At 38.8% G+C, this 15,941-nt stretch overlaps 1 protein-coding gene across 2 annotated transcripts in view; it reads left to right on the forward strand.

The window, feature by feature from the left end:
* Window positions 1-12,453, forward strand: part of FNDC3A (fibronectin type III domain containing 3A) — a 129,302-nt gene extending 116,849 nt beyond the window's left edge. For both annotated transcript variants that reach the window (XM_056132756.1, XM_056132757.1), the window contains 3 exons: window positions 1,047-1,213; window positions 2,947-3,074; window positions 9,899-12,453. In XM_056132756.1, the coding sequence (XP_055988731.1) occupies window positions 1,047-1,213; window positions 2,947-3,074; window positions 9,899-10,213 (610 nt within the window). In that variant the 3' untranslated portion in view covers window positions 10,214-12,453. The remainder of the gene's footprint in view (window positions 1-1,046; window positions 1,214-2,946; window positions 3,075-9,898) is intronic.
* The last annotated feature ends 3,488 nt before the right edge of the window (window positions 12,454-15,941 follow it).

A 15,941-nucleotide genomic window follows, 5' to 3' on the forward strand; every position in this document is an offset into this window, starting at 1 on the left:
TGCAACTCTCTGAATGTGAGCCTTTTTTCCTGGTAGAATTTGATCTGAATAACCTTATCTCTTGGAGGATATTCCTTAAAATTTTCTTGTATAGGGCTTGCTGGACATGGGTATAATTCTGGTTAGAAGATAATAGAATAAGGGCCAGAGAGTTAATATAACAGGTAGGGCATTTACCTTGCACACAGCCTGGGTTCCAGGTCCAGCATCTTATATGGTCCCTGAGCACCGCGAAGAATTATTCCTGAGCACAGAGCCAGGAGCAATCCCTGAACATTGCCAGGTGTTACCCAAAATTCATAAATTTAAAAAAAATTGATACTTTATTGATTTAAGATTGTTATAGTCTATATTTTATTATAAAACTGCAAACTTCAAAATTATTAGCACCTAAAGAACTTTTGTCATATTGGGTATAAAACTAAAGCCTTTCGTAATATTGAAATTTTATTAGTCAGAGAGACATAATTTAAAGGGGTAAGGTGTGTACCTTGCGTTGAACTGTCTGACCTCCAGTTCAGTCTCCAATACCATGTCACCACGCATAATCTAAGCACCCCAGGAGTGATCCCTAGCACAGAGCCAAGAGCACAACTGGATGTGGCCTAAAACACAAAATGTATAATGAATTCATAATTATAAAATTTATAAATAAATTTATATTACAATATACAGAAACAAAGCTTTATCAGAAGCCTAAGAAATAGTTACTATTGATCATGAAGTATAGCAGTTTTCAGGATACCATGACACATTGAGAAATTAATAATTATTTAATTTTGTTTTGATTTTTAAAAACAGTAATAAAGAATTCCTTGGGATTACTTTAATATTCTAATTAAGTGGGGGGATTTTAACTTTAAAATATGTATTCTTACATACAAATCTCCATATGTCTATACAAAATGAAGTCTTACTGTTGTAAGGCCCTGTGTTTATAATGATGTTAACATTTGTGGTCTTGGTTCATATACGGTTTCCCTTGTATTTAGGCATTTTTAATAATGTAGCCAAGGCTTATTTTTAATAAGTCATTTCCATTTTAGGTTTGTGTCTTTGTACAGAGGACCCTGTCATACATACAAAGTACAAAGACTTAATGAGTCAACATCCTATAAATTTTGTATACAAGCTTGTAATGAAGCAGGGGAAGGTCCTCTCTCCCAAGAATATATTTTCACTACTCCAAAATCTGTTCCAGCTGCCTTGAAAGGTAAGTTATTCATCTTTAAGCCATTTTCTTTAATAGTGATTGTAAGAGCATTTTCATATAGTACTTTATGATTATTAATATTTTTCGTCAAATATAAACATGTAAAGTACAAGAAAGACAGTATGGACAAATGCCCACCTACTTTGAGTTCTATTCAAAAATGAAAGCTGAATTTTCTGGATACCAGGAAGGGTTACTAGACATACTTTGCATGCGCTCTTCCTGGGTTCTGTTCCAAGGCATTGCCAGGGTCTGCCCTGAGGCCCGCAGCACTATGTGGCTGGCCCAGTGTCCCGGGCACAGCAGGCCAAGCAACGTCCTCCTCCTGGCATGGAGCTGCTGGCCTGGTGAGTCCACAGCCCTCTTCCCGCTTGGAAACTCCACCGCCACCACTCCAAAAAAATTTTATCTGGCACATGGTTACTCAGACAAGTGTTCATTTTTGTCACTGATATATAACATAAAAATACTTAGTTAAATAGATAACATAGTTTTTCTATGCTGTTTCTGCTATTGTACTTTTTTAAAAAAAACTGGTTGTTTTTAATCATTAGTATTTCATTCATTTGGCTTTAAATGAAAAAGCCAGTTAATGTGTTATGGGAAACAATTCTTGTTTTGATTTTAAATCATATTTGCCTTCAGGCTTATCTTGCTTTATTGTACTTCACAAAGACTTAATTTTTTCAAGATTTTTCCACCAGCAAAAGATTGAGCCACAGAAGGCTCTACTCAGATGATGGTTATTTCTTTGTTAAAAAATGATAATATAGGGGGCTGGAGAGATAGTACAGCAGGTAGGGCGTTTGCCTTGCACGCGGCCGTCCCGAGTTCGATTCCCAGCATCCCATATGGTCCCCTGAGAACCACCAGGAGTAACTCCTGAGCGCAGAGCCAGGAGTAACCCCTGTGCATCGCCAGGTGTGACCCAAAACAAAAAATAAAAATAAATGATAATATAATTTTTAAAAGATAATACAGTGTTTCTTTAGACAATGCTATAGCCCATTCCAATGGTATGATTTGAATATAATTTCTGTATACACTGGGAAACTGATAAATTATTGTCACTTGCTTTATTTTTGATACTTGAATGATTCTGGAACCAAGCCCACAGTATCTCCAGCGTATGCCTGTGTATCTTTAAAATCAACTGTTTGGGGGTTCTTTTAGGATTCAACAAGGATGGCACTGTATGCTTTAAACCAAAAAGACTTCTAATACATTGGCCTGAATCATTTATTTGAGTATGTTATTTAGTAAACAAATTCATTATTAGAAGACTAAGAACAATTTTGCTAATAATGTTGATGAAGTCACTGAGTAGTTTTCTCTCCCTTCATCTGATATAGTGGCTTTTAAGATCACCAGTGCAGCCCTTTGTACAATTTTCTGCTGGTACAGTCTTACGTGATCAAGAAACTAGGGTTATTCTTCAGCTTATCTCCTATTCTTAAAATATAAAATGTCATGTGTTCTTATTGAGTACCATTAAGAGTCATTCTAAATCTGTCATACCCTCTGTTAGCTTGTTTAGCGGTATGGTTGGTCACTCTGAACATTGTGGTACCTGGTAAGAATGAACCATTAACTCTTTCAAAAGTTGACTGATACTCATTTTCAAGTTTGTAATTGGATTTCAAGAAGTATTATATTTGTATTAGTTAAAACAAAGTGTCTGTGTGATGTGCCAAGTTTAAAAAACGAATAAAGCCATTTTTTTTCTCTTACAGCCCCCAAAATAGAGAAAGTAAGTGATCATATTTGTGAAATTACATGGGAGTGTTTGCAGCCAATGAAAGGTGATCCAGTTATTTATAGTCTGCAAGTTCTGGTGGGAAAAGATTCAGAATTCAAACAGGTTTGTGTCAAAATATTTTTCTATGGATATAATTCTTCTATTCTCATTTTTATGTATTTCCAAAGAAATATTTAACTGTCTTTACCTTCATGATTCAAAAATATTTATTCAGTACTTAACTATGTTCCAAAGATTAATAGTTATCTAATATCTCAAGCTATGGCCCGAGAAAGAATACAGCAGGTAAGGCACTTGCCTTGCATGAACCTGACCCAGTTCTATCTTCAGTACCCCAAATGCCCCCCCCCCATATACCACTAAAAGTGATGCCTGAACAGAGAGCCAGGAGTAGCCTTGAAAACAGCCTGGTGTACGCCAACCCCCAAAAGAAAAATTTTAAATTGGAGGTCTCAGAATCATGAACTGATGTTAAAGCAGATTGCTGACTCATTTGTCAAGTATTTATTGAAGTCTGTAACAAGCACTCAGCATAGAACATTGAACAAAATGTTCATCTGCATCTTTTTACCTCCATGGAGCTTATGTTCTAGGAGGGAAAAAGCCAGTAAAAGCAAGTAAGCACATCAGTATTGTGTCAGATTGTGGTCAAGTGTAGTGGATAAAACTTGCAAGTCAGGGACTCAACTATATTACTGAGGGCTGAGTACTTGCCTTGCATTGGCTGAGCTGGGTTCAATCCCCAGTGTCCCATATGGTATCCCCAGCCCACCGGGAGTAATTCCTAAGTTCAGAGCCAGGAGTAAGTCCTGAGCACTGCCAGGTGTGGCATAATAACAAAAGCCATAGTAATAAAATAATAATAATAAAAGTATTATTATAATAATAATAATAAAAGTCTATAAAAGGAATGAGAAATACTTGGAGGCACAGGTAATGGTGTTTAGTACATGGAAGTGATCTTTGAATAGAGACCACGATAAAATGAAAATGGGAGGATATTCCATGAAAAAGTCTTAAGAAGTTACAAAGATACAACAGCAGCCAGAACAAGCTGGTCAAATTAAGCAAACAAGGAGAAGACCAATATGGGTGGGCACCGTAAACAGTCATGCCATTTTACTCATCATTATGAATGACATAAAGATCATATACTGGAGCAATTTTTACTCCACATAAAATGAAGAACCAGTGGAAGATTTTGATCAGAATAGTCACATGATCAGATACACAGTCATTCTGGCTAGAGTGGGACTTGTACGGATGCAAAGAGATTAGTAGGGAGGCATTTGGAATAATAGTCATTTTATAAAGCATTGTTATAAATACATCAGTAGATGCAGTTGTTGTAGAAGCCTGTCATCTTCGTGTGCAGGAAATTCAAAGATAGCTTCCTGGTAAAGGGTGACTAGCAGTCAGATGGATATATTTTCCTGCGTCTCTTAATTTTTATAAGATTTTTTCAATTTTCTTTTAGTTCGCATTTTATTTTCTTTTTTGCACTATAAAATATTTCACTCTGGTACTCTTGTAGCTATTAATAGGCTATTTTTCAATGTAATTTTCTTTCTTCAAGATCTATTAAGTTATGGAAGTATAATAATTGAAATTACAAAAGGCTGCAGATTAAATTTGGCATGTGATTTTTTTTTTATTAAGTCATCTCCAAATTGACTTATAATTAGATTTGGACATAATTTATAGATAAGCAGGTTCCTTCCAGGGAGGAAGCAAAATTAATATTAAAGAAAATATAATTGTATTACATGTTAAAGGAAATAGGGTCCCACATTTGAGCATTATGAATTTTATAGGCTATATTGCTGTATAAAGCAGCAATGTAATTCTAATTTAAGAGCAAATTAACCCTATTATCACTTTAGCTTTCTTAGAGTCTAAGAGTCTAATTTCCTGAGAACGTCTTCCTTTATATGTTCACTTAAATCTTTCGAAAGTTTTAAAGTGTCTGGGCCTAAGAAATAACACAGGGGTTAAGGCTCTATTTGACTTGTACAGGGCTGGCCCAGGTTTGATCCCTGGCACCATTTATGGTCCCCTGTGAACCACCAGGTATTGAGGGCAGCAGAGAGGTGGGGCGGGGGGGAGGGGGGAGCAGGAAAAACTTTGTTTTAAAATTTGTGGGCCGGGGAGCCAGAGTGATAGTACAGCAGGTTGGGCATTTGCCTTGCACGCAGCAGACCGGGTTCAATCCCTGGTATCCCATAGGGTCCCCCAAGTACCACCAGGAGTAATTCCTGAGTGCAGGGCCAGGAGTAACCCCTGAGCATTATTGGGTGTGACCCAAAAAGCCAAAAAAATTTTTAAAAAATATGGGCTAGAAAAAGAGATAGTACAGAAGGTTAGGAGCTTACCTTACATGCAGCCAATGAGACTTTGAATCTCCAGCAGCACATTCGGTCCCCAAGCAGAGCAGGAGTCACTCCTGAACACAGGAATAGCCCCTAAACACTATCGCTGTGACCAAAAATCAAACCAAAAAAGAATTTGAAAGTTTGTGAAATTTGGCAACTCACTGTGTATTAATAGCTCACCTGTGCTTGCCCACATTCTTTAAAATTTCAGCTTTACTTCCTTCTGTCTCAGCATACATTATAACTCCTAAATACTTCATGACTCTGGATAAAGACTGTTTGGGAATATTCATACCAAATGCCAGGTACCTGATAGCTTCAAGGAAGTGTGTGTTGTTTTTCTTTTTTTTTCAAATCAGGTGCTTCCTAACCAAAATGTTATAACAAGGTGAAAGGAAAATAATTGGGGACAGTACAGTCACTTTATAAACGTATCAATTTATCCTAGGAGCCCAGTCAATATCTAAGGCAGCTCTTCTGTCAGAACTCATTACTCATTAACATTTAAGTCTTTTTCTACTTACAGTGGGGATTTGTTTTTTGGGGGGGTTTTTTGTTTTGTTTTTTCTTTTTGGGTCACACCTGGTGGTGCTCAGGGGACCATATGGGATGCTGGAAATCGAACCCGGGTCGGCTGTGTGCATGGCAATCGCCCTACCCGCTGTGCTATCTCTCCAGCTCACAATGGGGTTTTAGGCCTGTTATACACTTCACAATACGCTAAGTTGAAAATACATTTAACACACCTAAACTGTTGACCATCAAGCTTCGCCTAGCCTACCTTAAACATTCTTAGAATACTATGAATAGCCTACAGTTTCAGCAGAATTATCTAACACAAAGTATGTTTTATGACTATGTCCTGTTCTTTATTTTATTGAATACTGTCACAAAAGTGAAAAGTAATGGCCTGGTTAAAATTGTAAAGTTATTACTACTAAAATACATACTGCTGTCTGTAAACTTGGGTAAAATGAAGTGTAACTAAGTATAAATCAAGCCTGAATATAGTCAGACTTGAGGACTGGTTCACCTAGAAACTCGATGGAGTCATACGGAAGTGGTTTCTTACAGTGTTCAGCTGTGAGGAAGGAATGGATTCTTCCTTATTTGCATTTCAGGGAAAAGAAAGCACTTGGCTTACAAAGCCATGAACCAATGCTTGTGCCCGGACTTGAGTGCCACCTCTGTTGCCCGAATTTAGATTTTCTCAAAGACGCCTATAACCCTAATGAAACTGAATGTTTGGAAATGAGACCCACATTTGGGAAAAAATTTTTTTGGTTTGGGGAGGCCACACCGACAGTGCTCAGGGGTCACTCCAGGCAGTACCAAGATTTGGACCAGGGTTCCCATCTGCCACGCATGTGCTTCCAGCTCTTTTGTTATCTCCATAGCCTCTTTATTTTGTTTCTTACATATTTGTTGGGGAGACGTCACCAGGGCAGTACTCCGAAGGTTGTTATTACAAGGCATGAGCTCCAGTCAGTTCTTAAGCACAGAAAAAAATTGCCTCAGCACTAATAGAAAAGAATGACAGAGATAAGAGTTTTGTGGTTAATTGTGAGTTTTTCAATTTTTTGTTCATGTATCAGTTACGGAAGTATTTACAGTAGTATATCCACTAATTATGTTATAGGGATGTGTTGCTTAACAGTGATGCAGAATTGTTCTGCATATTAAAATCGCTTCAGATAGGTTCTACCATGTAAATCCAGGAGTATAGTTGGCTATATCATCTAGGATTATATAATGATTATACCTTATGACATTCACATGTCATTAAGTGGTGCATGTGCCAAATAACTATATTTTTTAATTTTTTTATTGAATCACTGTGAGATAGACCCTTACAAAGCTGTTCATGATTGGACTTAAGTCATACAGTGTTACAACACCCATCCCTCCACCAGTGGACATTTCCCAATACTATCACCCCCCACCCCCTGCCTGCTTCTATGACAGGTGCTTTTCCTCTCCCTCTCTCTCTTTTTCTCTCTCCCTCTCTCCCTCTCTGGTTTGTAATATTGGTGCTGAAAGTTTATTAAGAATATTCCGTTACCTACTTTTATATACTTTAAGTACCAGAAGTTGTTCATGAAACAGTTGTTTAGGCATTCAATATTCCAACACCAACCCCACCACCGTGTGACCCTCCCTCCACCACTGTCCCCAGTTTCCCACCTCTCCCGACATGCCCCCTTGGCAGGCACAAAATAATTTTTTCCTGTTGCTTGTTATAACGAAAAATGGGGTTATTAAAATCATTGAGGATTTACTGAGCTGTTTTTGCTATTGAGCTTAGTGGGCTCCATGTTACTTACCCATCTAATTTGCTGTTCTTCTGCTGGGTTTTCAGTAGGAGCATGTGCAGCCATGCACTCCAGGAGCTCCAGGACCTGTAGAACTAGGATGATTCTCAGCCTGCCCCCCTCCCAAGAACCAATATACCCATGAGTTTCATTGACTCGGGTTGCCTTCTCTTTCGAGATTGGTCTGGAGCTGTGTAGCTGGGCTGTTTACCTGGAAGTGGCTCTGGGATGTCCAACATTACTTTTAAAGGGCTCGAGCTATAAGCTGGAAGGGTGTTTGCCTTGCACACGACCAACCCGGGTTCTATCCCCAGCACCCCCATGTGGTTCCCCCAAATACCACCAGGAATAAGCCCTGAGAAACACCAGGTTGTTTCCAAAAACCCAAAGTTTAAAAACATTCAAGTTTTAAATATGCATTTTGTTTAAAACTAATGTACTTCTGGTGCCGAGGAGATAGCTCAGGTGGTGTCACTGAGGTGATTTCCAGGAACCCCAGCACCTCTGAGTATGGCTCCCCAAATTATATGTTAATGCATGCTGAGCCTCATTCATTTGTTGCTTTCTTTCTAACTATATTACCATGTACATTTAGAGACAAATGAGAAGAAAAACTTTAATGCAAAGTTTTATTTTATGTATTTAATGCAAAATAAGACATTTTTTCTAAACTGACTTCAGATTTTGTGTAGTTCTTCATAGTGCTTTCTAAATACAACCTTGTTTATTTTAAGCTAATCCTTTCAGCATTGCTCATTCCATTTGATAAGGGCTGAGGTTGAAACATCTACTGTGCCCTCAGAACTAGCATACATTCACCATTTTCTTTAAGGTTAACACTGTCCTCCCGTTCATTGATTTGCTTGAGCGGGCACCAGTAACGTCTCCATTGTGAGACTTGCTACTGTTTTTGGCATATCGAATATGCCAAGGGGAGCTTGCCAAGGTTCGCCATGCAGTCGGAATACTCCAGGTAGCTTGCTGGGCTCTCCGAGAGGGCCAGAGGAATCGAACCTGGCTTGGCCTCATGCAAGGCAAACGCCCTACCCGCTGTGCTGTCACTCCAGCCTTTACCACCTAATGAAATGAATAATGTTTGCCCATCCATTCTTTTTGTTAAAAGTTGTTCTGCTTTTGAAGAACCAAATCCTAGTAGGTAGAAACGAAGGAAAAACCCGAGGTGGGAAACGATCCTGAACATTCTTACCCTCTGTAATGGATCTTCTAGAAGCTGGATGGAGCTGCTGATGGCTTCCTGTGGCACATAGGAGGATTCTCCGTTGCCCTGAATCTGTAGCACCATCATCTATTTTTTTTTTATCTTAATATGCTGGGTGCTGAAGATGCAAAGTGACGCAAAGATATTTCTTGTGACTAGTTAGATTTACCACACAGATAAAATATGAGGCAGGTAAATTTGTACCAAAAATTGCTTTTCCCGTTGTTGATCTGACTGCTAATCCACCAGGTGTGGGCGAGTTCGTAACGTTCCTGTGAGCCTTGTGTATTGTGTATTGAGTGAGGAGAGGGAGGCAATAATGGGAGCTTTCCCGTTATGTTAGCTCTGTTCTTTAACAAGAAATAGTTTATTTCATTCTCACACTTTATGTCATTCTCATAATGAAATCACTACTGTGATGTCCACTGTACTAAGGTAAGTGGTCTAAGATCGTACAGAATGTGAAGTGGTAGAGAAGTTCTAGCCCCCTAGAAGTGACCAATTTCAATATATATCCTCTAAAGTAGCATACTATTGAAAGTCTTTGGAACTACACTTGTTATTTCCCTTTCATGGCATGGGCAGAATAAGCAAGTTTTAAAATTCTATTCTGTGATTCTAGGTTATCTAAGTTTGTAAGATTATTTGCTGTAGACATCTTATAGAAAGTTCCTTTTGTCCACAGTTTTCTTCAGCCTGCTTGGGCTACAATACAGTGGAGATGTTTAAAACACTTCCTTCTTAAATGGATCGATTTTATACACTGAAAACGAAGCAGCAGCTTATGGACTAACTTTGCTTGTTCTCCAGCGACTTTAGGAATGCACCTTCACTCCTTAACTGATTGGTGTACTCTGATGGCAGATTCCAGAACCTTACATTTCTCCTGCCCTGATGGAGATGAATTTTCTAAAGACACAGTAATTTTAAAAGATTAAAAACAGTGGCACTTCCATGACCAGAGTCACATTTTTAGCCCAGATCTCCCTGGTTCTCAGACTCTTCTTTTCCTGTTCCTAACAGATTTACAAAGGCCCCGACTCTTCTTTCCGGTATTCAAGCTTTCAGCTGAACTGTGAATATCGTTTCCGTGTGTGTGCCATTCGCCAGTGCCAAGATCCTGTGGGGCATCAGGACCTCGTGGGCCCTTACAGCACCACAGTGCTTTTCATCTCTCAGAGGACAGAGCCCCCCGCCAGCACCCACAGAGACACTGTGGAGAGCCCGAGGACCCGGCGGGCGCTCAGCGATGAGCAGTGTGCAGCCGTCATCCTTGTGCTGTTCGCTTTCTTCTCCATCTTGATCGCCTTTATCATTCAGTACTTTGTAATCAAGTGAAAATACAACTTTTATTTTTAATGCCGTACATTTTATTTTGTTGCGTACTAAAATTATTTCTGTATTGCTTTTACAAAAACAGTGGCATTTAGCACTGGCATTGAGACTAGAGCATATCAGTTTTGCCATTTTCAGTGCTATGTTGTTAGGTAGAGGCTGGCACCTTATTCAAATGCAAGCCGCAGAAATAGCAATTTTCTTTTTTTCTCTTTTTTTTTGTTATTTGGTTAGAACTTTTCTTTCCTTTTTTTATTTTTATTTTTGGACATGCCTTCTTGTAAAACTTCCTAAGAGGCAAACGATATACAATTCATAATTTTGACCAGTCAGCATGAGTGTAACGGTGATAACCTGATCTGAGTGCTTTACGAAGATTCCACCAAGTGAAAAAATTCAGAATGACTAAAACTTACACTAACATGCTATAGAAAAATGTTAAAGTCTGATGCTGTGAAAGCAATCTAGTGCTATATTTCTACCTCCTCATTTGTCTTAATTATTTGGTAAGTGGGATTATGATGACTAACTGGAGGGGCTTGGTAAGTGGGATTATGTGAGTAACTGAAGGGGCTTAGCAGACAGACTGAATGAAAGACTATACATGGAAAAAGAAGCTTCTTGTTTGATAAATGTGGAGTTCTTCATCACACGTATATATACATGAATTCACAGATGAGTCACTTTCAGAGAAAGCACAAGTTTACTTGGCCTAAAAAATAATTTAATGTTTACTCCAAAAGTATCTCTTCCCATTCTGAGAACATGGAAAGAACCAGAGTACTTTTAGATAGGTTACCTTTTAAAGAGTAATCATAATTAACTGAATTTCAAACTTACTTGATTGGATCGTAGGAGCCTTGGAACCATATGTATGTGCACAAGTACATGGCATACACATATGGCATATATATAAACTATACATACCAAGTGTAGAAATATATATATATATACACACATACATGCTCTCACTTCACCTACCTGATGTACCTAATTTTTTAAGAACTCCCATAAGTTTGCTGCTTCTTCCATATAACTACTGCCATCACCGTCAGAATTCATAATCAAACCTAACTTTTCTGTTTGGGGCACCAAATCTGAAGACAAAATTAATTTGCACCAGTAAACTTCAAGCTGCTTTCTTTCTTGAAAAATTGTTTAATGTAATGTCTGTTTGGATACTGTTCCAAATTGTTGATTGCATGTGGTTAATGTTGCATTAGAGCACTTTGCAATTGCATAATTCGTTAATGTATTGTGAGCTTGCATTTGTGAGTTATTGGATGACCAGATTGAATTTTGTCAAGTGTCATATTGTACATCTCGCATAGATGTCAATGACTGCCAGTAATAATAGTTTGTAATGAAACTATCTAAAAGTCTTGTTTTATCACATCTGTTATCTGTAAAAACACTTGTAACTAGCCTTTTTAATTTATTATTTGAGTTTTAGGATAGTGAATCACTAATTTTTAGTTGCTGAAGCTTAGCATTTTAGTGATTACTGAGCACTTCTGTCAGTCTTTGGAAAAAACATGTTTTGTGCTTCGAAGAACTCTGAAGAATCTTATATTAGAATGGGCATGTATTGTAACTGTTTTATGTCAAATGATTTGTGCTGTAGAAAAAAAACATTAACCTTCCTTCAAAAAAGAAACGGATAAACTTGGCCTTTCCAAGTGGTAAGAATGATCTGTCACTATAAAATACTGTATGTTTACATTTTATTTAATTTTAATCTCTTACGTATAGGCTGATAACTTTACCCCAAAACAGTGATTGCGATTGTTTTCTAGAAACTTCTTTAAAGTGCCACATTTGGCAGTACAAATGAGTTTGAGTGTTAACAGCCCAGAGATTTATATATAGTTGAATGTCTAAAATGGTAAGATGTACCACTGTGCCAGTAACAGTGGCTTATGTTTTTCATAGTAACTCAAATGAACTCCTATTTTTGATAGTAAATGTCATTTAATAGTGTACTCGCCATTTGAGCCTCCCTGCGAAATTAGTGCAGAGGAGAAAACTTTTAATGTAATCTTGATTTTACCTCATAAACTGTACATTCCAAAAACTCTAAACTTTTTAAAGATTATAGATACACTACCAAACATCACCTTTAAATTGTATAAGGTTGAAGTTCATACAGATGAAAAAATATAATCTCATAAAAGTACATAAAGTATGTAGCAAAAGTATCTTCAAAATCCATGGAAAATAAAAGTTGTATCATTCTTTTTTGAGATGTTTATTGTATTTGTATACATTTCTTTGCTGCCTCTTAGAAAATGAAATACTAAAATATCACATGCAGTGAATTTAACAGTTTCCTCAACAGTACTTGGATTTTTAACATGAGAGAGAATCAATATTCAAGACAATAAAGCCCAAGATACTAATGAAATTGGCATTTTTATCCTAATGACTTGTTTTTGTGCAATACATTTTAAAGGCAAAGCAAGATATCTAAAGAATGCAATGGGTTGGAGGTAAACTTCCCACTGGAAAAAAAATCTCTGATCTAATTTTTCCTGCATTCTTTACCTATTTCCATGTGCCTTGCTTAACTGCCACTTCCATCAGCCTCCATGGCAAAAAGCTTAACTCTTGCCAGAAATATCAGTATTTTCTCTCAACTCATTCCCCATTAAAGTTAGAGAAGAATGAACTTGTCTGTTCAAGACAATGGCAAGGAAGCTGCCTCCCTACCGTCTCCCTGCACTATCACTGGACCTCTTTAAAGATGCAGGGTACAAAATTCTGCCCTGTAGCTCAGGTCATGTGAAAGAAAAACTGGCAAAGCTTAGAAGGCAGAGGCCCTGCACCTCTTCATTGGAAATCCAGGCAAGTCTATCTCTGTAGTAAACCGCGTTGGGCAGCAAATGATCTGCAGCCATAAAACCAAAGGAGATCCTCAGAGCAGTCCTTGAGCTCAAACAAAAAGTAAATCTGATCACAAGAAGGGAGGACAGTGAGGGGTTTCAGGCTAGTCCTCACACCAACACTTGAAAGAACCTCCTGACAGCTGACTTCTCCAACATAGCTGAAATCCTGAAAAACAACAGTTTCAGAGAAAGAGCAATAGCACCTCCTTTTGGGACTGGGTGTGTGTGTGGGGGGGGGGGGGGGGGGGGGGTTGATGCCAGCAAAAGGTTAACTCTGACAACATAATGAGAAAAAATCCCTCCGAAATCATTTTACACGGGAATGGGAATCTAATAAGAGACCATTTAAAATTGATGAGATTAAGTAGCTGTAGTGAATAAATAAGACAGGAAATGCAGTTGCTGAGAAATTCACTACAGGGATTGAAACATAAAATTCCAAGATAGAATAGAGATCTAAACGTATATATGTGGTGAATCTATAGATAAATCTATAGATATAAACTACAGAGCCAGCAATACTAAACAGGATCTAAACCGCAGTAACCAAATTTTAAAATGTGCCTGCAAAAGCACTCTTTACAATAGCCAGAATCTGGAAAAAATCTTTACAATAGCCAGAATCTGAGTGCCCGAGAACAGATGACTGGTTAAAGAAACTTTGGTACATTTACACAATGGAGTACTATGTAGCTGTTAGAAAAGATGAAGTTATGAAATTTACATACAAGTGGTACTACATGGAAAGTATCATGTTAAGCAAAATGAGTCAGAAAGAGCGGGACAGACAGAAAGATTGCATTCATCTGGGGGACATAAAGCAACAAAATGGGAGACTAACACCCAGGTATGGCTGAGATTAGTACCAGGAATCTTGCTCCATGACTTGGAGGCCAGCCACAGGTGCTAGGGGAGAAGGAAGCTCAGATAGAGAAGAGAGCCCCAAATGAAGGGTGTTGTGAGGACCCTCCCAGGGTGGGAGAAGCATGTTAAAAGTAGTCTATAGACCAAACATGATTGCCACTCAGTGCCTCTTGCAAAACACAGTACCCAAAAGAAGAGAGAGAGAACAAGGGGGAATGCCCTGCCACAGAGGCAGGGTGAGACGGGGGGATGGGGGGTGGGAGGGATGCTGGAACCCGTGGTGGGGGAGGATGGGCACTGGTGGAGGGATGGGTACTTGATCATTGTATAACAAACCCAAGCACGAAAATTTATAAGTCTATAACTGTACCTCATGGTGCTTCACTAATTAAATAAAAACAATTTGTAATTAGTGTACGAAAATATGGCAATCACTAATTATACTTTTTCTGACTTTATTTTCATTTATAAAATAATTATAGTGCATCTACTCTATGCAAAAAAAAAAGTGCCTGCAAAGGAGACATCTGAGGGTTGGGAGAGAACCTGGGGGTGTTGGTGGTGGAGTAGACACTGTTGGTGAGGGTAGTGTGGGAAAACTTCCAACTGTACTGAAACAGCTGTAAGAATGGAAATCACGGTGCCATGATATTTGTCTTATGTTGGACTGTATTTGACGGTGCCTCAGGTCTTGTCTCTGAGCTCAGGGGGTCACTCCACTCCAGCTCGGGCAATCATATGGGTGCTGGGGATCACACCCGGGTCAGCAGCATGCAGGGCAAGTGCCTTCCCCACTCTAGTATCCAGTCCCCTGCTTGGATTAAAAAAAAAAAAAACAGATACACAGCACTCATGCAAAACACAATAGACAAAATGAAAGTCCCCATGGGTGTCACGCTGGCTCAATAGGAACTAGGTAAAATGGATAACAAATTTCCAGCAGTTATTCAAATGGAAGAGGAGATACTTAAGAAAAATGAAGAAAGCCCAGAAGAGTCCAAATCTGTCGTAGGAAACACATAGCTAATAGGTACGCCAGAAGATGAAGAGAGGGCCCAGGGGAATAGCTCAAGGCAGAATGTCACAAGTTCAAATTCCACATGTGCTGCTGAAGATTTTGTTATCTTTGCTGCCTGCATTCCCTGGCACCACAAGCAATTTCAAGCCAAACCAGACAGGTAATGTATAAACGCCACAAAATGAAACCAGAGAGAGAGTACAGGGCTAACTCCACGTTGATTCCCAGCACCACATGTAGTCCCTTTGAGCACTCCCACTCGACCACAGCTGTGAAGGGGCCAACCTCCACTAATAAAAGAGGCCCAGCCTTTGGTAAGTACCAAAACTAAAAGGCGTGCTGATGTCATGGCAGGAAGCTGAGCACTGCAATGACCCAAACAAGCACCACAGCCTGTGTGCCTTGATATTTGTCAACTAAGTGTGCAGGCACCACACCTACTGAAGTACAATGGAGCACAGAACCGAGCTCTGTGTGCAAGGAAGTGTACAAATATCACAATCTGGCCCCACAGTTTAAAATGTGTATCACATCATCTCACACCACAGAAACTGGCCCACATCCAAAAGAACAAAAGCAACCGGTGTAAGCGAGGATGTGGGGAGAAAGGAACTCTCCTTCACTGTTGGTGGGAATGCTGACTGGTTCAGCCCTTTTGGAAAACAGTACGGACTAGAAATTGGCTCCCATTTGACCCAGCAATACCACTTCTGGGAATATGTCCCGGAGATGCAAAAAAGTATAGTAGAAAATCTGCACTTGTATATTCATTGCAGCACTGTTTACAATAGCCAGAATCTGGAAAAAAACCGAGTGCCCGAGAACAGATGACTGGTTAAAGAAACTGGTACATCTACACAATGGAATACTATGCAGCTGTTAGAAAAGATGAAGTCATGAAATTCACATGGAAAGTGTCATGTTAAGTGAAATGAGTCAGAAAGAAAGGAACAGACATAGATTG

This window comes from Sorex fumeus, unplaced genomic scaffold (assembly GCF_029834395.1).
Source record: "Sorex fumeus unplaced genomic scaffold, SorFum_2.1 ptg000095l, whole genome shotgun sequence".
Lineage (NCBI taxonomy): Eukaryota > Metazoa > Chordata > Mammalia > Eulipotyphla > Soricidae > Sorex > Sorex fumeus.